This window comes from Periophthalmus magnuspinnatus, chromosome 17, assembly GCF_009829125.3.
Source record: "Periophthalmus magnuspinnatus isolate fPerMag1 chromosome 17, fPerMag1.2.pri, whole genome shotgun sequence".
In the NCBI taxonomy this organism is placed as follows: domain Eukaryota; kingdom Metazoa; phylum Chordata; class Actinopteri; order Gobiiformes; family Gobiidae; genus Periophthalmus; species Periophthalmus magnuspinnatus.
Genome location: NC_047142.1, coordinates 14,585,160 through 14,610,613, shown reverse-complemented (window position 1 = coordinate 14,610,613; position 25,454 = coordinate 14,585,160). Strand labels below are relative to the sequence as shown.

The 25,454-nt window shown below is 39.3% G+C and overlaps 1 protein-coding gene across 6 annotated transcripts in view; it reads right to left on the bottom strand.

The window, feature by feature from the left end:
• The window catches only part of agla (amylo-alpha-1, 6-glucosidase, 4-alpha-glucanotransferase a), a 41,518-nt gene extending 19,802 nt beyond the window's left edge, over nucleotides 1-21,716 (bottom strand). For 2 of the 6 annotated variants that reach the window (XM_055228335.1, XM_055228336.1), the window contains exons 1-10: nucleotides 21,637-21,716; nucleotides 18,251-18,381; nucleotides 11,291-11,501; nucleotides 9,997-10,166; nucleotides 8,809-9,012; nucleotides 4,792-4,973; nucleotides 3,148-3,259; nucleotides 2,662-2,788; nucleotides 1,788-1,890; nucleotides 232-329 (exon numbers count right to left, since the gene is read on the bottom strand). In XM_055228335.1, the coding sequence (XP_055084310.1) occupies nucleotides 232-329; nucleotides 1,788-1,890; nucleotides 2,662-2,788; nucleotides 3,148-3,259; nucleotides 4,792-4,973; nucleotides 8,809-9,012; nucleotides 9,997-10,166; nucleotides 11,291-11,501; nucleotides 18,251-18,338 (1,295 nt within the window). In that variant the 5' untranslated portion in view covers nucleotides 18,339-18,381; nucleotides 21,637-21,716. Of the gene's footprint in view, nucleotides 1-231; nucleotides 330-1,787; nucleotides 1,891-2,661; nucleotides 2,789-3,147; nucleotides 3,260-4,791; nucleotides 4,974-8,808; nucleotides 9,013-9,996; nucleotides 10,167-11,290; nucleotides 11,502-18,250; nucleotides 18,382-19,305; nucleotides 19,360-19,442; nucleotides 19,562-21,636 lie in introns of all 6 variants that reach the window. The other 4 variants (XM_055228339.1, XM_055228334.1, XM_055228337.1 and 1 more) reach the window with 4 other exon arrangements.
• Nucleotides 21,717-25,454: the final 3,738 nt, after the last annotated feature.

Below are 25,454 nucleotides of genomic sequence, written 5' to 3'. Positions count from 1 at the left end.
GGCAGAAGGAGGACCAGAGGGAGTGACTTTAAGAAAGAGTTATGTGTCGTCAACAGTGGAAATTCCATGTCTGCTGACAATCCATTCAAGGGGAAGCATAAAGATGTCCAACTGACATCCTCGGTTAGCCCAAGTATGGCACCCTGGAAAACCCCACGTGTGACAGTTGAAATGATTTTTGTCTTTTTTTCCCCAACAAAATCGATGATTGCTTTTAGAACAACGAATTACCTTGTGACCAGAGGATCCTTCTTGGTGACAGGTCCTAGTTTGGGTCCATGTGCAGCCAGCCGCTCGTACACTACATTTCCCAAGATGCAATTGATGGCCTATGGGAGGAGAAACAGAAGTGATGTCTTGAGTGGTTGTCCTATGTTTACCTCATACAGTAGACTCTATTTAAGTGTACAGCTCAAAAAACTAAGCAGGGGGGCAAAAGGTGTCACATTCACACCACCAGCTGAGATCATCACTTCACATCATGAGCTCAGGTGGACCAGAGAGCTAACGCATCACATGAAATATAAAGGGATTTAAAATGTAACAGTTTGTCTGTTTAATGCCCGACTGTGGCACATTTCAGGCAAAGTAATAGCATCCCCATGGAGATAAGCAGGCAGCAAACCCTCCGCCAGAAAAGTTACATAGTGCACAGTTAACGCAATATATGAGGCAATATTTACTGTACCAGCTCAAAGAACAGTTAGTTTGAGTGCTATACAGTTAGGTTAGTGAGTTCAGCCCTTTGAACCCTTCTTTTGAGAGGGAAACAGACACAGCCACACATGTAAACATGCTCTGCACACAACATCTGGAGGTCTTTGACCCTCCATTCACTGCACAGGATGGCCCTAGACATAGGCAAGTTGTTTATAGAGAACAGAGAACTCTAACTGCACTAAACAATGGGGACTAAGAGACATTCAGGTGAATCATAGTAATTAGCACTACAAACGTTGCAGTTATAATTGCTAAAAAAGCTATCATACCACACTTTTGGCAGACATAGATAAGCAACATTTCATTTACGTTGACCACCTGATTTCAGACAGGCTACAAACTGCATATTCCAAAGTTAAGCCAGGTGTACACTGTCTGCAAGTGCAGTGCGGTTCAGAATCAGAATCAGAAGACTTTTATTGCCATAGTCTGTGAACACAGTTCACAAACTAGGAACTTGATATGGTGAAAAAGTGCAACACCTTTCACTTGTAACAGGACTCACGTGGGTCCCACAGAACTTAGAGTGCACAGGTTTTAGCAACTTGTTACACTGACCTCGGCAGAGTGCGAGTGTGGGACCACAAGAGCCACCTTGCAGTTAGTGTAAACCCAGCATTATTTACTTTCCACAGCACAAAGAAACACACTGAAGCTCTGGAATGTTTTACTTTCACTTTAGCACAGCAGACCAAAACAAGGAAACATGTGCTGTGGGAACTGCGGTGGGAGAACTGTAGTTTATCATCGTTGCTGATCTAAAATACGTGTAATATTTTCCTCGCCATTTCTTACCTTATGTAATTGAGTGCTTCCTGGCCTGGCCCTGATTATGGAATTGTACTGTTACATGCAGTGGACATCCAAGTGCACATGGACCTCTCCAGAGAGGTTATTGAGATCTAGGAGATTTTAACTGTGGTACTTGACTCATAGTTCCCAGGTTTACATGCTCTTTGATAAATTGGTTTAAATTGTACTGGGCCAGTTTTCCTAGCATGCATGTAAACGTACTGTGTGTGTGCCTGTGTGTGTGTGTGTGTGTGTGGAAGGAGGGTTTGTCTCACCTGCTCATGATGCTGCTGCACCACTCTGAACTGTTCCTCATTGAGCTGAGTGAGCCTCTGCCTCAACAAGTCACAGCACTCGTCCACGTGCGGTGTAGATGAACTGGAACAACAAACACAAGGGTGGATCAAGATATCATTAAAGAAACTACTTTCTCGCTCTCCCCTTATTCTTCAGCAATGTGCCACAACCCCCCTCTGTCCCATTCCCAGCAACAACAACAGAACAATCAGCCTTTTACTCATGTCCATGATCACATTTTGAAGAATAATATATTGTTGTATAAAATATAGCAATAAACATGGATAGTGTAACTCTGCCAAGAGGCACTATTTAATTTTTCTGGTGAAGAGTCTGCCACCTGCTTGTCTCCATGAATATCGAATAGTTTTGATTGTCCTCCTTAGTCCTAGCCACTTCTGTTATTAACTTTCAGCAGATTACAGCAATGCACAGCAAGCAAAATCACTAAATAACAATCTCATACTTATAAATGTCTTTAAAATGGTTATACATGACATTTATTTTGCCAGAATGTCCTTGTTTTTTGAAACTCCTCCAACCCCTTGGTTTGAAGTGTGCATCTGAATTTAATCCCTTTGAGGGGTGGCCTGCTACTAAACAGATTTAAACCAGGAGACAATTCCAATCCTAATTCTACCCCTTAGCCCTTTGCCTTAGCCCTACCTCTTGTTTTTGCACGTTCACGAAAAATGCAGGGCCATGCCACTTCTCTTTAGCAGTGAGGGGTAGAGCTAAGACAAAGGGCTAAGAGGTAGAATAGGGGTTGGACCTCAGTCTCCTGGTTTAAAATTATTTTATGAGTGTAAAACGAGAAACTACTATATAACATGGCAGTTAACTGTGTCCCACCTCCGAGGCACAAATGTCTCCAGTGCAGAGTCCATGTCCACCGTGTTGCCATAGCGCTTGTATTCTGGGTCAGGGATGATCTTCAGCCCTTTGACTCCCTCAGTTTTACTGTGATCTGCCTGCGCACCTTCACACACAAACACGGGCTATGTTTACATACACACCAAAAATCTGGAGTTAAATTAAGCAAAAAATACAGCAAAGACAAAAATGAAAGAAATGTTAAAGATTGAAAGAAAGATTGAGCTATATTAAAAGCCACTGTACTTCCAAATACAACATCAACTAAAATAAAATTCATTGATTCACTGTCACGTGTCACCAGGTGTTTTTAATGGTCAGATTTCTCTTGTGCTCTAAACACACACAAATCAGATCTAATAATTGGGTTATCTGATTATCCTAGTATTTTTTGCTGGCCATGTCTATGTAGCCAGGGATTGAGAAAACATTCTGTTGTTATGACCCTTAATAGAGTGTACATACCCTTCTGCAGCAGAGCCTCAAACTGCAGTACGGCCTTGTCCACGTCCACCTGGAAGAACTCCCACAGTTTGATTTGAGGGAAAATGTCCTCTAATATCACACTGCGGATCGCCTGCAAGTACACACAACATCTGGTCAATAAATATCACTACAAAATATATAACTTATTTGACATTAAAGGCGGTGCATCTGATTTTTACAAGACCCAGTATGGAGCAAAGTAGCTTCTAAGGGCTAAACTGTCCTTTAAATTGACATGACTATTAAATTACCAAGCCACAGTTAATTCATTAGTTAATTACTTAAAGGTGCACTATATTTGTATGATATCAGCTCATCATGAAGGCATTGGTGCTACAATGTTCAGTATGCCATTAAATTAGTAATGATCCCTTCTCTCAGTTAGATAGCGTTTTTTAATTGTATCTTAAAAAAAACAACAACTGTAATTGAATAAAAGTTTAATGCCACTGTGGAATAATACAGGCATAGCAATAACATCTCTTTGGAGAAGCAGGTGACAGGCTCCCCACCTGAAAAGTTTGACAATTCATATTTCAAATTTCTCTCTATTTTAAATGGAACTAAACACCAAATCCACTTTTTTTCCCGCAACTCAACTGTGTATGTTTTAATACCATTACCTACTGCTTCTAGTCATTTTTAGGCAAATTTAGTACAAACTAGGTAAATATGCAGGTTTCTGGTCAAAAATGTCTAAATCTATGTGTGGGCTTCCTTCAGTGGCCACTGCAATTTCCAGTAGTTGATGAAATCACACAAGATTGCCGCAGTTATTGGTCTAAAGCAAAGTTAACTTCTACGTATGTCACGTCACATTGTTTTTAATTAACAATGTTATATTATATGGAGGCTGTTCTGTAGTAAGTGCCTTTAGGAATCCTTTCTCCAGGTTAACTGGAGTGGCATTGTTGCTGATTTGTCATCTAATGTTTGTAACCACTTGTAATGCTACACTAGCCTTATTAGCAGGAAAAAGTCAAGGAAAACTCCGCTAGCACAAGGCGGTAACTAATGCTAACATCTTGTTTTCTGAAAAACTTGTTAAAGCTACTGTGGCTACTAAAGTGTTATCTACGCAATTTACCTTGGCATACAACGTATTAAAAAGGTTAATAATGTACATCATAATATTGCAAAAAGGTGACGTACTGTCTGTCTGTTTGGGTTAGCTACTCCTTTGCTGTATATCAATCAGTTTAGCTGTTGCCACAGCAACCACGGTGCCCTCTAGGCACGCCCCCTGCTTCAGGTTCAAATCGTTTTGAGACAAACTCGGTGCAATAAATGTCTCAGAACTCGTCAAAGTGTAATTTTCACATTTGAACATGTAAAATTACCAAGTTGTACCTGTAAAACAAAATTTGTAAGTGTAAAAAATAAATATATTTTACACACTTTTTTCTTTTGTCCTCCAGGTACTGCCCAGTTTAGCAGGTCTATTAGAAATGTCCTTGTGGGCGGAGTTTATTTGTTGAGTCCAACATGCATGTTTAAACAAGCACAATGAAATGAATCATAATTTGAAAAGATAAATCACAAATTTTATCAAAAAGTTGCTTTGAATTTGTTTATTCAAGTTGATGCTGCCCTTGTTGTGTTATGAGTTCGAATGTAACAGACCTGCAGATGCTTGTCCTCTGTGATGTCCGCGGGCAGCCCTCTCTCCTTATAGCGACCCTCTGCGGTGCGGGTGGTCAGGTGCCAGAGGGCCCGGTCCAGTACCCAGGCTGGCCTGAGGTGAGGAGAGTTCATGAGGTTGTACCCACATTCCGGGTGCTCCTGGATCCACACGCTGTTGGACGCTGCAATAACAGGCAAAACAATAAGACGGGGGTGGGTGGGGCAGGTGACAAATTACAGGTCTGTGACAGTTGGAAAACTTTCAAAGGTATTTTTTTAAAATTTTATAATTTAATTTAATAAATGCAAGATAGCTATGTTCAGAGCCATAGTGTGGAACATTCCAGGCAAACCAAAAACATCTCCGTGGCAGACCATCCACTAGAAAAGTAACGTAGTGTATCTTTAACACTGAAATATTTGACATTGTTTCTAATTAACATAATGTCACATGCAAATTTTAAGTACTATGATCACTGAACCTCAGTTGTCTCAAATTCATTGCAATTAGGTGCGTATTCAGTGTGTATTCTGCTAATGCAATTATTGCACATCACATCAAGTTTGTGAAGTTGTAGTGTGTCGTTTTGTACCATGCTTATATTTATAAAAAATGGCTGTGTGGGAGCATGGATGACGTAGGCTTGTGGGCGGGGCATTGGATAGAATTGTACTGTAAGGAGGGGTCATATAGGGCCCGGGAGAGATCGCAAGATTATTCAAACATGCATCTCAAACCTCTTCAGACATATTTTTGATGAGGGAAAATTATAACATGGTAGAAAGTTCCAAAAAGTTGATTTTGCATGATACTCTTTTCTGTCCCAAAAACAGGCAGAGACAGAAGTGCAAACTCACATAGCCGAGGTGGTAACCCTGTATGTTTATTGCATTAATCCACTTCACAATCAGCACCCATATACAACCTCTTTTTACTGCAGAGGTTAGGTTTCATTGAGTTTAGGTTGTGTATATGTTTTGACACAGTTAAAGTGCTAAAAATATGATCAGTCACAGGAGAGCAATCAAAAAATAAATACTTAAAGCAAACATTAATTTACTAATGAAACTCTGTCAAAGCTCAACAGACACAAAACCAGGACTAAATTAAGACTAATTATAGACTTAATAAGGAAAATCATTTATAAAACCATTATTTAACCTTTAGTTAAAGGCCCCATAATACACTGTTTTCTGATCTATATTATAATGTTTCCTCATCAAAAACATACCCCGAGTTGTGTTTTGTTTCATTCACACATGTTTAACACACAAACTCTTCATATTTAGGCTGAGTTCTTCTCTCAAACACAAAACACTCTGTTCCACTTAGTGATGTCATCATGTGGTAATACAGGAAGTGCTTCACTGTGTTTTAAAACTCCATACACCTTCACTAGAATCATTTGTATAATTTCAGCCCTGGAATTGTCACTCTACAGAACTAAAGGCAAAAGGGAGCTGTTACTTTAAAAACTACCACTTCATGACATCACAAGGTGGAACACAGCATTTTGAGCTTTGGAGAAGCAGACAGACCAATAATAAAGGGTTACTCAAATTTGTGAATGAAACAAAACACAACTTCAGATATGTTTTTGATGAAGTGACATACCTGAATTAACATGTTCTTTCTTAAAAACAGTGCCAGTTGTCAGACGGAGAACATTGGTGTTATTGCAGTATATTGAGTATGTTTTGATATTGTTTATTGTGTTGGTCAATATCTCAATATCGATACTTTTGTAATATATGTGCATCCTTATCTCTAACTAATAAAATGTATAAACCTGTCGTGTTAAAGGCATGTCGTTAGGGCTGTGCTGGATTTCCTTCTGTATCGGAGGGTCATTTTACTGTGACCTTTAAGCAGAGGTACATGCAGTACAGCTGGTACACAAGATTTCCTTACACACACATATATGAGACCTGTGCATGGCCCTTACCGTGTGTGTTACAACAGCTATGGACTGCACTAATGAGGAGCTGCGATGGCTCTTACATGGGAGCCGAGGTTAGGGTCAGATACAGCTGATCGGAGGGTGCGTGTCTAAAGAGATAATTGAAGACCTACCAATACAAGGGATGAGATGAGGCACGAGGTTATGTCCACATGAATGAGACAAGAATAGATTTTGACACATGTGTAATGAATAAATAGTGTGGTTCAGTTCACAATTTGGGCCTCACATCATCATTGTAGCACTACTTTTTAGAACAACTTCAAGAGATTGCAACACTTAATCCTATTTGTATGAGCCATATGTAAACAAGTGGAAATAAATCTTAAGAGATCATTTTCCCCATGTGTGCAAAAACAAATTTATCTTATGAGATGGTGTGGTATGAGATCTTGTCCTGCCCTTATTCATGCTACAAGGGCACTATAGCAAATACTTTAGCCTATATTTATTTACTGATTAACAAATGATAAAGGCCTTTAATATTACAGTTAATGACTAGACAATAGAGGCCCTTTACAAACATGCAAGCTCATGCAGTTTTCAGTCAGTGCTAGCTTTTTATTTAGTTACACCCACTTTTCTCACCTGGAGGTGACATTTCCAGGGTCCTAGTGCTGAGTGCAGGTTGGTTGATTCAGAGGAGGAGTGGCTCTGGGTGCCGGAGAAGGGATCTGTTTGTAAAGCCCTGTGTGCTGCACCATGGGCTTTTGTTTCGCTTTTCCTTTAATATTTAAGGTTCAGTAGATCACGGAAATGTGGTGAAAACATCAGCATTTATTGCTGTGAGTTTGAGCTTTGAATTGTTAGCCACTGTCACTCCTCTTGTGTTCAAATGCAAAATACAGAAGCACTGTACAGAAGCAGAGTTAGGGATCACCCAGCTGCTCTGTTTGTAAAAAGGCTTTAGTTTAGTGCCATTTAGTTATTAGAAAATCCATTCTGGACTCCTAAATCTGCTATTACTGGCTGTCAACCTGTTGATTAAAAAGCCCAAAAAGTCCCTTTTTCTATCAAATCCATAATGAAAACTAATATTCCTAGACAGGACCCCCATTTGAAGGCAAAAGTCTATTTCAGAGGCATGTCTCAAAGAAGGGCTCTCAAACACGAACCACGGCCCCCTGAGCTGTGAGAGACCTCAAAGTGAGCATGAGGATATGCAAAAAAGATGAAGTTTGTAAGACCTGTATTTGAGCCAAATTTGTCCTGCCCCAGATATATAGTATAAGCAGCTCAAAATAAAATAAATCTGGTGCGCCTTGTCTGCATCCAATTAGAAATTGTTTTATTGTCCCATAAGCAGGAAGTGCGCACTAGCATGCTAGTTGCTATGAGCTTTACCATCACAGCAAAACTCCACTCTAGCCTCTGAAAGTTGTTAAAAGCACTTAAAACTCAGCACAGTGAATAATTAGAATGCTCCAAATGCATAAAGTAAGTGAGGAAAATTAACTAGTTGTTTTTCACGTTTTTTTAAAGCAGACATATTATACTTGTGTCTGCTATGTAGTTATAATCTCTGACACCCGTGGATCATTATGTTATAATTTAGACATTTTAAATCACAATATTGTTCTAAAACAACTTAATAAAAGAAACAAGCCAGCTGACACCCGTGTTAGAAAACTGCGTTTCCCAGCGGGAGCCAACATTGCCATAAACATCATCACAACGAGCCCTGCAGCTGTGCTACACAACACACTAGTGAGAAGCTGATTTTGTTTTCATTTGTATCAAAATGGCTATGTGACGCTGCCAAATCCAACACCTATCACTAATTAAGAAAATAAAACTGGAGAACAAAGTGAGTGCAGAGCACTGGGTGTGAACCGGTGGAGGTGAAAACAGGCAGATCAGAGCAATGGAGAATAAAGATTACTAAGACATGCATGAATCACTCTAAATACAACTTTGAGTGGTTACATGAAAAGGGAAAAAGCTCTGAAAACTCGATTTTGCATAATAGGTCTTAAGCAAAAATACCCGATTTTTTCCCAGTATCGGAATCATGTAGCTCTCATTCAACCTTATTCAAAACAGTCTTGAGACTCACCAGTGTGATTGTAGACGACATCAGTGATACAGATCATGTTCCACTCGGTCCTGAAGCTCTCCACCAGCGCGCCCACGTCCTCCCAGCCGTAGCTCTGCCCCTCAGCACTGAACTCGGGGTTAAAGGTCAGCTGGTCGGCCAGAGAGTAGCAGGAGCGCGACTCTCCCAGGGTCTGCAGTGGGGTGAAGTGGATCATGTTGTACCCTGGAAAGTGCAGTTTACAAAAAGGTATACCTTAGATACTGCAAAACCCAATGGTGGGAAAGTGACATATCTTTGCATTTCACAAATCTGTCTAATTGGGTTAAAGCAAAATGATTCAGAAAGTCATTTAATGTTTTATTTATTAATCAATTCTATATGTGTATGTAAAATGTAAATACATAATGCCAATTTTTCATATTGTCACTGAACAGATTTTTTTCTGGGCCTATTTAAATGAATACCCTCGTGGGAATACAGATCATTTCTCTTTCAGAATACACAGAAAATATCAACAAAAGGAATTCCTAGAGCACTGTAAAATGCTGTCGTAATGGAGTGGATGCCGCTGTAATGTCCCGCAATCATAGTGTCTGGATTGAAAGGAACCTTATTTGTGAAGACTTGGGATCTGAGCGGTGGCTGTATGCGGTGAGTGTCGCAAATGTGTCTGTTTGATGGTTCTTTTCCTATGTTCAGATTTGTTAGTACTTAGCTACTGACATGCTACGTAAACAATATCAGTAACCTGACCGCTCTCACATAGGCCAACTGTAAATTGGCTAGAGACCATGCACAAATTTATTGAACCTGCATTGACATGTGAATGAGCTGAGAATAATCATGTCATTCAAACGCTAGTGTATTGAAAAGAATTAAAAGAATTATGAATTATGTAAAATGCTAGTGAATGTAGCCTTAATAAACCCAACTTAAAATCTAATAGAGCCAGACCTATGTTTTAAAATCAGTTGAAGATTTACAATTTATTATTACATCACAAAATATATTGGTTGTTATATTGGTTATTGGCAACTCCAAAGCCCCTTATATCAGTATCAGCACCCAAAAATCCCTATTGGTTGGGCCCTAGTTATTACGGTTTGCATTGTTCACACTTCCACAGGTAACCCTAAAACCAGTTTATGCCCACTCAAATCACTTAAATCACATTTACTGTATCTCCTCTGAGCTCCATCTGTGTACCTGTCTCCTTGGCCACCCGCAGACGGTCGCACCAGTCATCTAGGTGTCCTAAGCACTTGGAAAGGTAGGTCTGGATGGTCACACAGTCCAGGGGCAGGACGTGGTCATCTGCCCCCACACGCAGCACCGGGTCCACCACGATGTAGCCCCCGCCTGATCGCTCAATACCTCTACAGATACAGCTGTATTTTAGCAACTAGCAAACAAATGAGACATTGTAAAAACACAGGCTAGGCTTAAAGGAGCTGTACCTGATTGTTTTCATGTAATAAAGTAAAGTAAAAAGTTTTGCCCTGGTACAGTTGATCATCAAATGATGAAACTGCTGTGTGCTATCGGTATCTAATTCTAAAGCGTTTTATCTTCTGCAAATCAAATAGGAAGTAATGCTGGTGTGGGGTTAGCATGCTAGTTGTTGTTAGTGTGATGACAAAACTCCACTATGGGCTCTAAAAGTGCTAATAAACTCATTGCAATGAATAATTATGATTTTGGTAATGTGTTAGGAAAGTAAGGGATACATTTGGACCTCTGCAAAACGTTTAAAATTAACTAGTTTTTATGTTTTTAAGACAGTAAAAATCAGGTATAGAGGTGCATGTCCCCCTACACATTCCACCTATTGGTAAGTTTCCATCATGCTCTGAGTGAGAGACAGGTGGGTTTAAAGAGGGCGTGTTACACTTCTATATGGTATTCATTGTTAAAACATAACTTATTTAGTTCACCATGCTACCTTTTATTGTTTTAAAAATTTTGTATTAAAATATTTAGTATCTTTGAAATGATCAATTTGATTGGGCTTGAGACACAACGGAGGGCGTGGGGACCAGATTGATGTGTATAAAAATACAGAGAAATATCATTCTGGATTTTCCAGGCAACTATCACAACGTAATCGGCATGCATTCTGCTAATGAAACTGCTGCAAATCACTTCATTTGTGAAGTTAAGTCATGGACAGGATAAGACTATTAACTGTTAGAATGGTTCAAGTAGAGCCCTGGAGAGATAACTGGATTACTCAAATATGCAAGAATGGACGACATCTTTAGGCATGTTTTTGATGAGGGAATAACGTTATAGCATGGTACAAAGCGACAAAAAGTGTATAATTGTATATTGTGTATAATCCAAATTACTAATTGCACAGGAATCATGATAAAAGTTGTGTTGTAATATGATTTGCCACTCCAGCAACCATAATTTCTTACGCGTTTTGATGGGTAGCACTTTAGCATACATAATCAACATACATTTGCCATCTTCCTATATAAAGTGCAGTTGTTCTTACATATATCCGAAGTAGTACTGGTAGGATCCTGCAATCTTGAGGTCCAGAGAGCAGTACTTGTCGGAGTCATCTTCGCGGCCCGAGGGATAGTTCCAGGCAAGCACTCTGAAGACGTCGCGTCTGAACGGCTGTCCCTCCAGAGGGTAGTTAGTGTGGACCAGTACTCTTCTGCCTTGGAGACTGGGGCCCAGGCGGAACTGTAGCTCAAACCCTGCACAGAGCATATACACAAGACTGAGACAGGAGCTACGCAGTTACAAATGTGTGAAGTAAGTGGATTAGTCTTATTTGTGTGTTGAATGTAGTTTCAAATTTCAGTTTTATAGTTTAATAGGTGTGCCACTTATTTGCCTCCATGGAGATGTTATTGCTTTGTCTGGACTGTTCTTCGGCATTGCATTAAAGAGCCTGTCTCAGATTTTTCCCATGTATTTGAGCATTTGAGTGTTTGTCTTGCCCTAATATAGATATATTTTATAAGCAACTTATGAGGTCAAAATAAGTCAGTTGTGTACTTTCTGCATCTAATGATAAAGCATTTGATTGTCTGATAATCAGGAAGTGTACATTAGCATGCTAGTGGTTACTAAATAATTAGGATGAATAATGTGAATAATTAGGATGCTATAGCTCTTTTCAATTCATATCGCAAGGTCTTTAGAGGTCCAGGGGTGCCCCCAGAGCTTTAAGAGGTCAGAGGGTCACTCTGACCTCTTAGAGCACACCCTGTCTTCAGCCCGCCCTAGGAATCACTGCACTAAAGTCACTACTGCCACACACAATTTAGTGATGTAATGTTATTATTTGACAAAACTACTCTTCATGACTGAATAACAAGGATGGGCTGATATGGATTATTATTTTATTTTTTTTAGCTGATACCGATATTTCTCTTGCTGCTGTGACCGATATTTGCAGATACCGATATTGGGCTTTTTAAAAATCCATAACAAGGTCCTGTATCTTAAAGCTCATATCCAGAGTTAGTTTCAGTTTAGAAGAAACAGATTTATGGATGCTATTTTTAAAATGTGCAAAAAATATTATCTGGTCCCTATCAATGTTGTGAAGTAGATATGTCTTCATATTTATTATTTCGCAATAGCCCCCTGTTGTCCGCTACAGCAGAAATTTACCAGGAGCCGCTCATGCTACACCAATGCGACACATGTGTTGAGCTCCGCACGCTCCCCTTCCCTGTGTTACACACGCACACGATGTAAATTACACATTTGTCACATGTTTGTGTAAACATGCAGTCATATAATGCTCTTCTATATTAATATCTAGTATAGATATCGTTCGATACTGATATCGAAGAATCATTATCATATCAGCCAATACCGGTACCTGAACCGATATATCACCCATGATTACTGAAGCACACGCTGGATTGCATAAGCTGAAGTGCCTTTAATAATACGTGACCTGTCATTCGATCTCAGAGGACAGGGGAGCAGACATGAAGGTCCAGCCCCCTCCTGTGCGGTGGTCGGACATGCACTCACAGCCCCTCCCCTCCTGTGTGGCGGTCATACACACAGCTCCTCCACTCCTGCGCAATAGTCAGACAAAGGCATTCCTGCTCCTCCAGAGTGCTTGGTTCTGCCTCGTCACTGTTCCCTCTGCAGTGCACTCTATCTTTAGCCCTTTTCACACAATCCTCCTGATCATGTTCTGAGCTCTAAATGTCACACAGCACAGTACTGAGTACCGGACCATTACGAGGTTTGCATTTGTCTACTAATATATTCTGGGGATGGGTTATTGTTGATATTGGAGAGTTTCCCTAGATATCGATATTTGGTACCAATATTTTTTCTACCAAGTGCCCCAGTCTGTGTGCCATTCCCAGTTTGTCCTCAGTGCATCACATTTATCTTTTTGAACAGACTCAGGAGGAACAATGGAAACAGAAGAGCAATTAGGCTTAAAATATGGCTGTATGGTTACACGACCAATATATCCCAGATAAATACATTTTGTTATTATTTTTACGAAAGTAAAAAGTTCATTTATGAACTTTACATAAATTGGATTGTGGGCCTTGCTATGGATTTTAAAAGCTAAATATTGATATCTGCAAATATCGGCTATCTGCTACAACAAGACAAATATTGATATTGTCTTAAAATAATCCATATTAAACAATTTTCTTTGTCATTGTTTTTGTCAATAAAATACATTCACTTGGAAAAACAAAAATAATTGTTATCGGTGATGACAGGAGCTATGACAGATAATGTCAGCAAGTGGAGACTATATCCCATCATAGTATTTCAATTCTGATATCTTGATTTGATTTTAAGGGAATGTATAGCTGTAAAGTTCAGAAGGTCACTAGGATAAGGTCACTCCAGGGTTAGTGTTCACCGTAGTGCCTTTAGAAGTGAGCTGACCTCTCTTGAAGTGCACAGGAGGACACACGGCTTAGAAAACTAGGGCAGTGTGTGGAAGTGTGTATATGTAGTTATATTCTGGAGACAAAGCATTTCGGGTGTGCAGTCACTCCAGCGTCAACACTGTTCCTTCATCAAGCTGCATTTAGAGGAGAGTTATGTACCATGTCTTGAAAATAATGTCAAAGTTTCAGTTTTGAAGATAGGCTTACTGCACTTAAAAATGTTGAGTATATGGAGTTCAACAGTGACATCCGCCAGTTCGGGAAGTAAATTTCTCATTAATTTTTCCCATAATCTTTCAGAAAAAAATAATATTAAAAGTTTGCAAGCTTGCTCAGGGCTTATCAGTTATGTGGTAACTAATGGCCACAGGCCCTATAATTTTATGTAAAATCCTTTTCTGAAATGTGTATACCACTAGTTATTACAACATTTGGAAGAATCTTGTTTTAAACATGCTTTTTGGAATAAAAACAACTGCATTATGGATATTAGTTACCACATAGTTGGTTAGCCTCTGTAATGTCTTTAAACTCTTATTTGAATTTTTCAAAAAATCTATGGGAAAAATGCATGGAAATTTTACTTCTGCAACCAAACCAGACTTTGAAGCCTGTAGTGCTCAATGGCTTGAATGGGAATTTGCAGTGTATGGTACCAGTTTAAATAAACAAAAAAAAATAAATCATGAAGTCATTTGAGTGCATGGTCTCCCTCCTCCTGGATGCCCTGCAGTTCGCCTACAGAGCCAATAAGTCTGTAGATTAGGGATGGGACGATATACGATAATATCGTTAATCGCGATAAATAAGGTCCGCAATTAATCGTTCGTGGCATTTTTTAATAATCGCGATCATCACGCACAATTATAATCGCCTTTACGGAACCACACTGCCTCATGTTTCCAGTTCCAATACAACGTTTAGATGTTAGTTTGTGGTGTTTGCCCACTCTGACATAGCAATGACACTTGTAGCTTCTGTGCTTATTTCTGTCTGAACTATATTTTGTCAGATATCAACAACAAAGTCTGATCCGTAACTCTCCACAGGAACGTACCAGCGCGCGCCTCACCCGTGCGCACAGATGAGACGCTAATGTGTGTACATCTTAGATTTTTACCTACAATAATGCAAACTGCAGAATAAAACAACACCTTTTAAACAATAGACAAATTAAGTCTAATTCATACAGCTGAACACAAATGTGCCAGAGCGCATGGTCCGAATGCGCACTGTGTGCACAGGAGCAAAGCTAACGATTATACACGGTATAATTTACGTACAATTAAGTCAATAGCAGAATAAACCACGCTTACCGATCGAGAACAGCATCCAATCCATCAAAAAATAAGGTCCTTTACTCCTGAGCCCACTGTGGGATCTTTACTCTTTGCCATGAACCGCTCCGGGTCCGAGATGCCTCTAGTTTAACTTGTACAAACATCCACAGTGTCTTCGATCACGTCCTTCCTTTGGTTTGTCCGTTTCGTCATGTTTAAAACGCAAAACAACAGTGCGTAAAATGCGCCATTATGCACACTTTTTGCATCCACTCGTTTCCCAATTCACCAAAGTGCCTTAATTAAAAAAATTAAGTGTTCGTCGACGGGCACTTGCGTCACTTCCGGCGCAACAAGGACCTGTCCATTTCGGCAGCATGGCATTGAGGAGTACACATTTTCTTCCGGGTACGTCTGTTTACGGAAAACCATGGCATGTGATACATCATCCTGTCCCGCTGCTCATTGGCTGTAAGGGCAAAACGTCACTAAATGTGTGTGATGTAATTGGTTGATTCTACAAGGGGAAGAGTGGGGCGTAAACTTTCAGTCATCTGTAGCACTGATTCGCTGTCTGCAGCCTCAGTAACCCACAACCCCCACCTTATTGGCCAACACTGGTGTCAATCACAAGCTGACGCGTGTGTTTAGCACTGGGGAACAAAGTTGGCGCTGTCAGAAGTTTATTATGCCTGAAATCGACTAAAGAAAGGCAAAGAAGTGACGGAGCAGATTTCATATTTGGAGTACTTTCCTGCAGCAGATTGCACATGGAGGATCTTATTTTGCGGACATAATTTCTTGACTGAAAGATATTCTCTGGACCTTTACGGAACAAATGAGACCAACTTTGTGTGAATATGTTGATGTTTGACAGAACCAGAGCGCTCAATGGTAAGTGAAGTCCAGATTCACACTTTGTGACTTTTCTGTAAAAACGTCTTTCCTGTCAGCACTGTGCTGATTGCAGGTGAAAATGTTTTGCATATCCAGAAAGACGAGCGCCGCAGCTTTCATTTGATGTGTAGATTGTTTGTGTGGGTGACGCAGAAGTGTATGTACATTGCTGTAAAGTTGTAAAGTAGGCCCGGGCCGTCAGAACGTTAACAGGTTAATAATTATCGCGATTATTTTGGCCACGATAATCGTGAGTCTAAAATTTAATATCGTCCCATCCCTACTGTAGATGACCCTATAAGCCCGGGCCTCCACTTGATTTTAAGGATGTAACGATATCCAAATCTCTTGGTACGATATTTTCATGATGTACATCTCAAGGTACAATATTTATCGTGCACTCACTGTGCAGTTCATATGTTTAGTAACCAACAGCCTGTAAAGCTCTAGTGTCAGGTCATACTGCCTTATTTGGTTGTGGACCAAGCACAAAGATGAAGGGGAAGAAATATCCTGCATGCCTCTAAATGTAGTGTATACTTTAACATAGCCATTATCTAACACTGAGGAGCCAAGAACCAAAAGAACTTACAATTCACAATATTATAGATAATATTATTATCATATTATATTATGATGCTATTATAGGCTTATGATATAGCAATACCACAATGTCACAGACTCACAGCTATGGCTACAGCCCTTATTTTACACTGCCATGATCAAAATACATGTATCCACTTGGCTGGTGCAAGGCTCTAAATAGTTCAGCACATACTGCATATAGGGGGCTGTAAAGAAATGCTTGTTCAACTAAAGACGTATACTGATGATCGATTAGTCGACCACTAAGGCAACTAACTCACTCATCAGGTCTGTCGCAATGCCAAATTTTGAAGTGTGATATATTGATGAAGTAAATATAGGCAGAATAAATTATAATATTGAAACCAAACCATGAAGCAGAATTATATCCCTAAAAATATTCTAAATGTAAGTTAAAAAACATGAACTGCAAAAAATAAATAGAAGAATGCCACACATGTTTGTAGCTTGTATAAATAATGAGTCGTAGACGTTCATAATTCAACCATCTACAGCTCAAATCTCATCGTAGTACAGAAAATTTCTCACTAGTACAAGGAAAAAGTAACCACGATAAATACTGACCCCCAAAAGTATTGTTCCATCCGTCATGATTTGAATGATAAGTGGATTCTTCATCGTTAGGATTATTCATTGTGACAGGCCCATCACTCATTAACTTCTCTAACTTCTTTCAGTTCTTGTCCCATATAAATCTTTATAATCAAATTAAAATAATCAGGTGACTAAGATAAATTTTAGTCAACTAAGACAACATATACTCAATCAGACAAGTGAACTGTCTGCAAATCAACACAATACACACTTCCATATGCACAAACCCAGACTTAACTGGTACTAACCCCCGAAACTAAAGCAGGAATAGACAAGGACCAAACTGGACAATTTTGCAAAAAAAAAAATAAATGATTTTTTATATTTTCTATATATTGAACTGCCAATTTAATATTCAGTTTAAGTTTTCCTTAACAATCAAAATAGCCTTCACATTTACTTTCATGCACAGAAAACAAGACGGAGATTTCTCTTTCATTAATCAATGCCATTTAACACAAAAAATATCAAACTTCTTCCTCCAAACCACATGCTTGTACTGAGGATTGGCTCTAGACCTCTCCATTAAAACACCCGAGTTGATCCACTAGTTTGTGCTGCTGTGTCCTCTACTGTAATGTGTGTCATGTACAGTGTATGTTCTTTTGAGTGTGTGTGTGTCATGTAGAGTGTGAGTAATGGCTTTTATTGTTTGAGTGTATTCACTAGTTCACCTGAACTGTTGTTTTTATTTTAAATATATTGCATAATGTTTACTGTAACATTCCAGGGTGACTGCTTCAACATCTGTCCAGGGACTGCAGATGAAACATGGCCTTTCTGGCTAAATCTGGTACATTTACAGAAATGTCAAATAAACCAAATAAATAAATAAATAAATGTCCATTAGAAACAACTGGATCTTAATTACATTAAAATTCTATTAATTACACAGCCCTGGACTACAACCAAGAGTGTGAACGCCACAGTAACTGTACAGTGCAATAAAATCATCATCATCATCATCATCATCATTCAAATCCTTACATTACCTCTCTTCTTCATGTGTCTAAGCCTTTAAAAACATTACAGTGGTAAAAGCTTGCTCCTTGTTTCAAAGTGTGAGCCCTTATTCCTTCTCAGGTCCACAGGTATGTTTTATCTGATAAAATACGTGTGTGTGTGTCGCAGATGCCAACATGCTGTTTGAAGATAAACCAGATGCTCCGCCTGCAGTACCTTGTTCCAGTCTGAACAGGGTCCTCTCCAGGTTCTCCTTCTCGTTCAGCATGAGGACTCGGATTTGCTTCAGGTGCTGAGGTAACATGTTCAGAAGAGCCACGTGAGAGGTTGAACTGCTCCCTGGTCTCCTGCACAAAACACACAAACACAATTCAATATCAAAATATCGATATATATTGTTATACTTAATTTGGTGATACAGTATTTTTAACATGGCTGCTGTATCGCTATGATCATTTTTTGGTACATTTCACAAAATTACATTGTGCCAGCACTACAATTATAATGTTTTTTTAATGCAGGTGGTGTATTCACTGTTTTAATGATCAAATTAAGCATATTTAATAAAAAGTAGTGGTTTAACACAGAAATACAGTTGTAAAGATGTTTTAAAACAGCGATACATTGCAGAATATCATGTGAAATAAATCGATTATCACAGGTATCGACGTAATTGCCATGATATTTTCATATTGTCAGCATAAAATGTATAAAGAGTGAGTATCATAGCAACCAAAGCGCCAATCCTTAGTGAGGGTGTTGAAGATGCTGCAGGGCTCCATATTGCATCCAACTGAGGAGCAGTTGTGCCTAAAATTTTGCCTGGTGCGAATGGTGGGGATGTAACGAGGATTTGTCAGATATACTGCTGTCCTCTCTCCTCATAATAAACATGGATGAAATAATATAGACCACACTAAAATGATTGTTTAAATTGACAGCTAAAGGAAAAAAAGCCTTAATTCACTCCTTCTCACCTCACCTCTGATCCCTGCACAGCAGTTGTCATACGTTTGTATTTTTTCATCTATTTGAGAATGAGGCACTGTATTTACCTTTAAAGAGAAGCATTAAACCTGCAGATCGTCTACACACTGTGTTTAGTTACTCAAACGTATGGCTCGGCACTGACATTCTGTTCCAAGTAGGCACCGACCGAAAATCAACGTCTTTGGAATGGTGTCGCTAGTTTTGTGGCAATGGAAAACTAACGTTCATTCGAATGTTGCTAACTTTTGGTTCCTTTAAATGCTCAATGAGCCAATACTTACACCGTACGGATTTATTTAACAGCAGCGAAGAGGCTCACGAGTCACGACTGCGCTCTGCACAAACCAATGGCACAAACAGCACTTACGTTTGACATATGTCCACATCTGTCCAAACAAAGCGCATAGTATCATCTTACCAGTAAAACAGAAGAGATGAAGAAATTGTGTGTCCAGAGATTCAACTTGTATCCATCCGAAAACACATCACGTCTCCAGCGTGGGGCCTTTACACTGTGTCAAAGTCAAAGTGTTGAGCCTAATAATACATCCACATTCAGTCACAGTCTGCACTGTCCACATAAAGCTGAAGCTAAACAGACAATATGGACTAAACTCTATCAAAATCCTCCTCGGTCTCAGTAAAAGCCTAATTCACAAATAAATGTAGTGTAGTAAGTACATCCATTGTGGAGTGCGTGTACAGATGGAGCCAAAGGAGTTTGCATACATGTCACCATAATCCTCCTCCGTCCAGGTAATTGCAGAGTAGAAGTTGTTACAACAACGCAAATCTGCTTTTGATATTAAATGCCGTATGTGGCAAAAACAAAAGTGTAATTGAAGCATGTGTCAATACACGGGGAAATCCGCGGTGCATTCTGGGTCATCTGCACGTGCATTAGTTTTCAGTTATAACGGAATATCTTATAGCCTAGTACTGTATTTCTAAATATAAATTAACGTTATAACGTAGGTGAAAAGTATTTTCTTAATAAATTTGTCCATTAATTTCCATTCAAAAGAATATAGGCCCCGAAAAAAAACACAAGAAGGGTTTGAATAGTGCCCAGGAGAGATCGCAAAATTAAGCAAACATGCATGGATGACATAAAACCACTTCAGCCTGGTTTTTGATGAGGGAACAATGGTATAACAGAAAGATCCAAAAAAAGGCTATTTTGCCCCTCTTCGATGCTGTATTGTGGAACACTAGAAGCAAAGCAATAACATCTCCATGGAGCAGGTGGTGAACCCTTCATCAGAAAAGTCATACCTTTACCTTCAATAAATGAATCCAAAAACATGCAACTCCACTAAAACATACACAGGCAGTCCTTCAAAATGTACAGTGTAAATAGTGTCTCCACAGCACATGTCCAGGCTCAGATATGAACATTACACAGAGCAATCAATACACAACACACAAGAGGACAGGCTGAGGCAACACACGGGTTGGGAAATACACCACCAAAATGTGTACAATAAAGGAAGCGCACACACACACAATCTGTGCAATCCCTCCTTCGTCCAGGTAGTATATGCTGATAGTCCCTGGGGTCTTATATTTGTTCTGTTACAGCTCAAGATAATTTAACAGCTATTCAGGAAAGGTTCATTTCTATCTTGTGAATGTGACTTTTTTTGTCAATACTTGTTCAAATGAGTATCTAGTTTCGACACTAGTTTCAGTATCGATTAGTATTTGATTTTTTATATTTTTGACAACCCTACTTTAATACTCAGTATGTCTCTTCAGGTTAAATAAACCACATTTTGCTCTAGAGTTTCTTGTGGGTTTTTTTTTTTGAGAGCAGCAGGTGAACACATCCTGTCACTCCACCGCTGGTACTGCGCCTGCGCAGAACTACAAGGTCAGGAATTCAGTCTTTAATGTCAGTCTCGCTATTTATAAAGCTCCTGCTCAGTGTTTGGCTTGTTGGCACATCGGCACATAGCTGACAATCTGACATATAGACCTCCAATCGGACGGGCGTTACAGCGCACGCACATTTAGACTCCCGTTAGGGTCTGCTCAGCTCAACTCTGGACCCCATCCAAAATATGAACATTTTTACTTTTAATTTACTACTTTAAAAAAATATAAATAAAACACATTCTAAAATTACTCTACTAAGTTATAACATGCTTTTGTTCACATTTCGGCTTATACCGAATTTAGAGAAGCATAAAATTACACGTAGAAAAACACGATATCATAAAGTTTAGGGTAGAAGTGGGCGGTAACACAGTGGAAGAAAGCGGTGCAGCGCTGGTCTCTTAAGAAATTATAGGTAAGAGTTTGAATTAAAGTTACAAAACATAACGCATTTATCTTGCTAGCGGTTAGAAATAATAAAATTAAACACATTCCTATCTTTATCTAACTGTTACTCTTCATGTACTTCTTGCACGTTGCTTTGTTTCCCAATTTTAGCAGCAAATAAATATACAGCAGTTGAATCAAACTAGCTAGCGGATTCACTGCACGTACAGTGTAGCCTAAATCCGTTAGCTGCTCGGCTCGTAGCGGTGGAAACAGCGTTTAAAGGAGGGCCCATGGGTGCAGATCGCGTGCAGAATGTTCTTGTGTGTGGGGGGTTCGTGGGGTACCTGTGGGTCGTGTGCTCGGTCCGTCACAGCCGCAGGAGAACAGGTTGTCAGAGGCAGAGCTGGCGAAGGTTTGTTTTTCCTGTAGGATGTACTCTGAGTGCAGAGGGGGCGGGGACACGGACAGACACGTGCACTGACCAAAACTGCACCCCGGTGTATTAGGTTATAAAAGAAAAATACTCATTTTTAGAAGCATTGCTTGCCCCAGCTTTCAACAGCAGTCATATAAAAAAATATTTCAAACTTCACACCTGCACCATAAGACTACAGTCTCTGGGGTATGTATATTTCGAGCAGACTGCCTTGAATTGTAGGGTAAGCTTTCAGGTTTTCACGATTTGTGGCAATTTTTTAAATTAATTGGTGAGTCACAGTCATACCTGCAGCGCACTCATAAAATAAGTGTGATTATGCAGCAGTGCTGCTGAGCGGTCTGGGAAAATCAACTCACCAAAGAGTGACCAAGTAAGCTAGTTGACCGCCAACTACAGTAATCTTTGCACGTTTACAATTTACTGAACACGAGTGAAGCGAAAACTCCCCCCACAGTCTGTCCCCGTGCTCCTCTGCTATCTGTTTGCTGTAGTAGTAGCTCCCCCTGGTGGACAGTATTGAAATCTGACAGGTGTCTAAATGTAAAATTCTGACACTATACAAAGCCTGTGTGCTCTATGTTAACGGTATAAAAGTTGTCCCACATTCACAGATAGCTGAGGAGCACGTTGAATATTTCAAGAAGTGTTTTTTTTTTTTCTCAAATAAAATAATAATAAATAAATTATCCAAAAGGATAATTCATAACATTCATATTGATAATTAATCTACTGATTATAATTAAAAATACATATTTACACAGTTTATTCATAAATACTAACAAGTGTATCCTCTGAACCTGTTGTTGCTAGGAGATGGCATATTGTGTTGATGTTATAGTCTGATTTGCTGGACGCTGATCATGTTTTTTCAGTCAGAGTGTTATCTGCTCGCTAGAGTAGTGCGTCACTTGCTGGGCACTTCTGGCCCCACACCTGATGAATCCCACTCTGCTATATTCACAGGTAAGACACTGCTAAGGTCTAATGGTAAAAGGGACAGTATGTAAGATGTAGATATTTAAATTCTATAAACATGACCTCTCCTATCTGGTCCCTAGATACAAGATTAACAGGTGCAAATCAAATATAGTTTCCTGCTAGTGATTGTTGATTTATTTTTAATTACAAAAGATTGGGCATGATGGAAGTTGTATATGTTATAATTTGGTGTTTTGGTTCTCAAGATGATTATCCAATCACAAAAGCAGAATGAGCCTTACATGGCTCTCTAATTTGGGTTGCCAGTTTCAATGCTGAAGTCCAGTAAAGTAACAATAAAGTGACTAACTAACTAAATACTGAATCTTGTCTGGTTGTGTGATAGCCTGCTCGGATGGTTGTGTGAAAGCCTGCTTGGATCCAGGATGTGCGTCGTGTTGCCATGTGACGACCCTCAGCACTGACCCGAGAGAGGAGGATCCCTTCTGGCCCTCACACACAGGGCCCTGCTACACTTGGAGAGGACCCGAGAGACCGACAAGAGCTAGACCTAGGCCCATTGCTGTGGTCTATCCCACTCCAAGGTCTCTGCATTAAAGTGGATTTATCGAGGTCTGTTTTTGTGGTTCATCTTTGTGTAGTTTCAAGTGACACTGATGAATAGTAGTTTTATGTTGAGCTTGTTGTTAGCATAATTGGTAGCACTTTTATTATATTGTTGAAGTAATGTAACTTGAATATTGCCTGGCATATCCAGAATGATATCTGTCTGTATTTTTTATACAGAACGATATCAGTGTGCTCCCCACTTCCTCCTTCGCAACTCAAGATCAGTCAAATGTGATCATGCAATCAGATTACCTTTTTTTCAGTGACATATGTGAAAGGAAGGCACTCATTGGACACCTATGATTTACAAATGAAGTCACATTTCTCCCACTTCAGATTAACAGAATTTAGTGCTTCACTCATTGATTCTGCAGAAATCTGCAATGTTGCTCAGCCCCCTGTGATAATTTTTTCCTTTATATATTTTTTTATTTTATATACGGACGGGCCATGTATGTCCCTGATTGACTTATCCATCTGTTAGTCACATCTGTTTGAAACCTGGAGATTCACCAGTGAATCACATCTTCATTAAGTATTGAAGAAGTGTGTGTTCTGGATCCCACTCCACCCGCTTCTGATCCATACCAGACCCTAACAACAGATGGCGATAAAGTTAAAGGTTTACTTTCAATGGAGCTGAGAAGCATAGGCAAATGACCCAATAGTCAAACTGTTGTGAATGTTCATTGGTCCGACATCAATCTAAGAACTATACTTAAAGACCCAGTACTTGATTTTTTTCATGTATTTGAGCAAAATGTGTCCCAGTACAAATATTTTTCATAAGCAGCTCAGGGGGTCAAAATAAGTCCACTGTGTTCTGTCTGCATCTAATTCTAATAATAGTTTTTTATTGTTGTTAGCATTACTGTGACAGCAAAACTTTGCTCTGGTCTCTAAGAGTTGTGAAAAGTGCTGATAAACTCATTGTGTTGAATAATTAGGGTGCATAGAATGTATAAGGTAAATGAGGAATAACTTTGGACCATTGTAAACCATTTAAAAAGAACTAGTTCAGAACATTTGGGTACAGCACCTTAAAGTCCAAGTTTTAGGTATCTGTACTATTTTGACAGCAGGTATCTGTACTTTCTGCTCCACTACATTTTTTAACTGCACCGAAAAGAAAACTTATTTTTCTTATAGTTTGAAATTTGCTGAAATGGTTGAGGGGTTTATTTTTTAGCATGTTCATAGTTTGAGAAAAAAACAAAAAAAATCCCCTTTGATGACCCTTTAATTGATCTCAAAGTCTGTGTAGTACACACTGTGTAACATTTCGGTTGGATGGTACACTACTTGCTGGTTTCCATGGAGATGAAATTACTTTGTCTAGAATGTTCCACAGTATCTGTTCCACCTTGGGATGTCATCAAGTGGTAGTTTTCAAGTTAACAGCTACTTTTTACCTTTTCTTTAGTAGAGATTAGAAATTCCAGGGCTGAAATGATCAAAATTATTGTGCATGAGAGTAATATTGACCATTTTAAGATGTGTTTGAGCAATACAAACACTCATAATGAAAAAAAGGCTAGATGGATATGTTAGTAAATAAGTAATGCCATACTGTGGAACATTCAGCCACCTGCATGTCTCCATAGAGATGCTGTTGCTTTGCCTGAAGATCTCCATAGATCGCAATATACTTTGTCCATGGTGTCAAGGATAAAACACCTGCAATTGAATAGAGAAATGTTTAATGGCATACGGTGGAACATTCTGAACAAAGCAATTATATGTCTATGCAGAGAAGCAGGTAGCCTATCCCAGGAAAAGTTACATAGTGTACCTTTTAAAGGGCCAATATTAAACTGTTTTCTGATCTCTGTTAAAATGTTGTTTCATCATCAGAAACATGCCTGGAGTTGTGTTTTGTTTCATTCACACTCATTTCAGGTCAGTATTGCGATTTAATATGTCCGAATTAAAGCATAATGATCCATGGGTGTCATAGATTATAACTATATACATGCACAATATATCTTAGATATAGAGCCTTATGTTATTTTATTAATAATTCTACCGTCTGATCTAAGTGTACTTTGATGTTTTCTCACACAGACAGATAAACTTTATGGTTGTTTCTTAACCCTGTGTTTCACTGATAACAAGGTCTGGCCACTCCTCCCCCTCCCCCCCCCCTCCCTCTCCTGCGCAAGAGGCGCAAACATA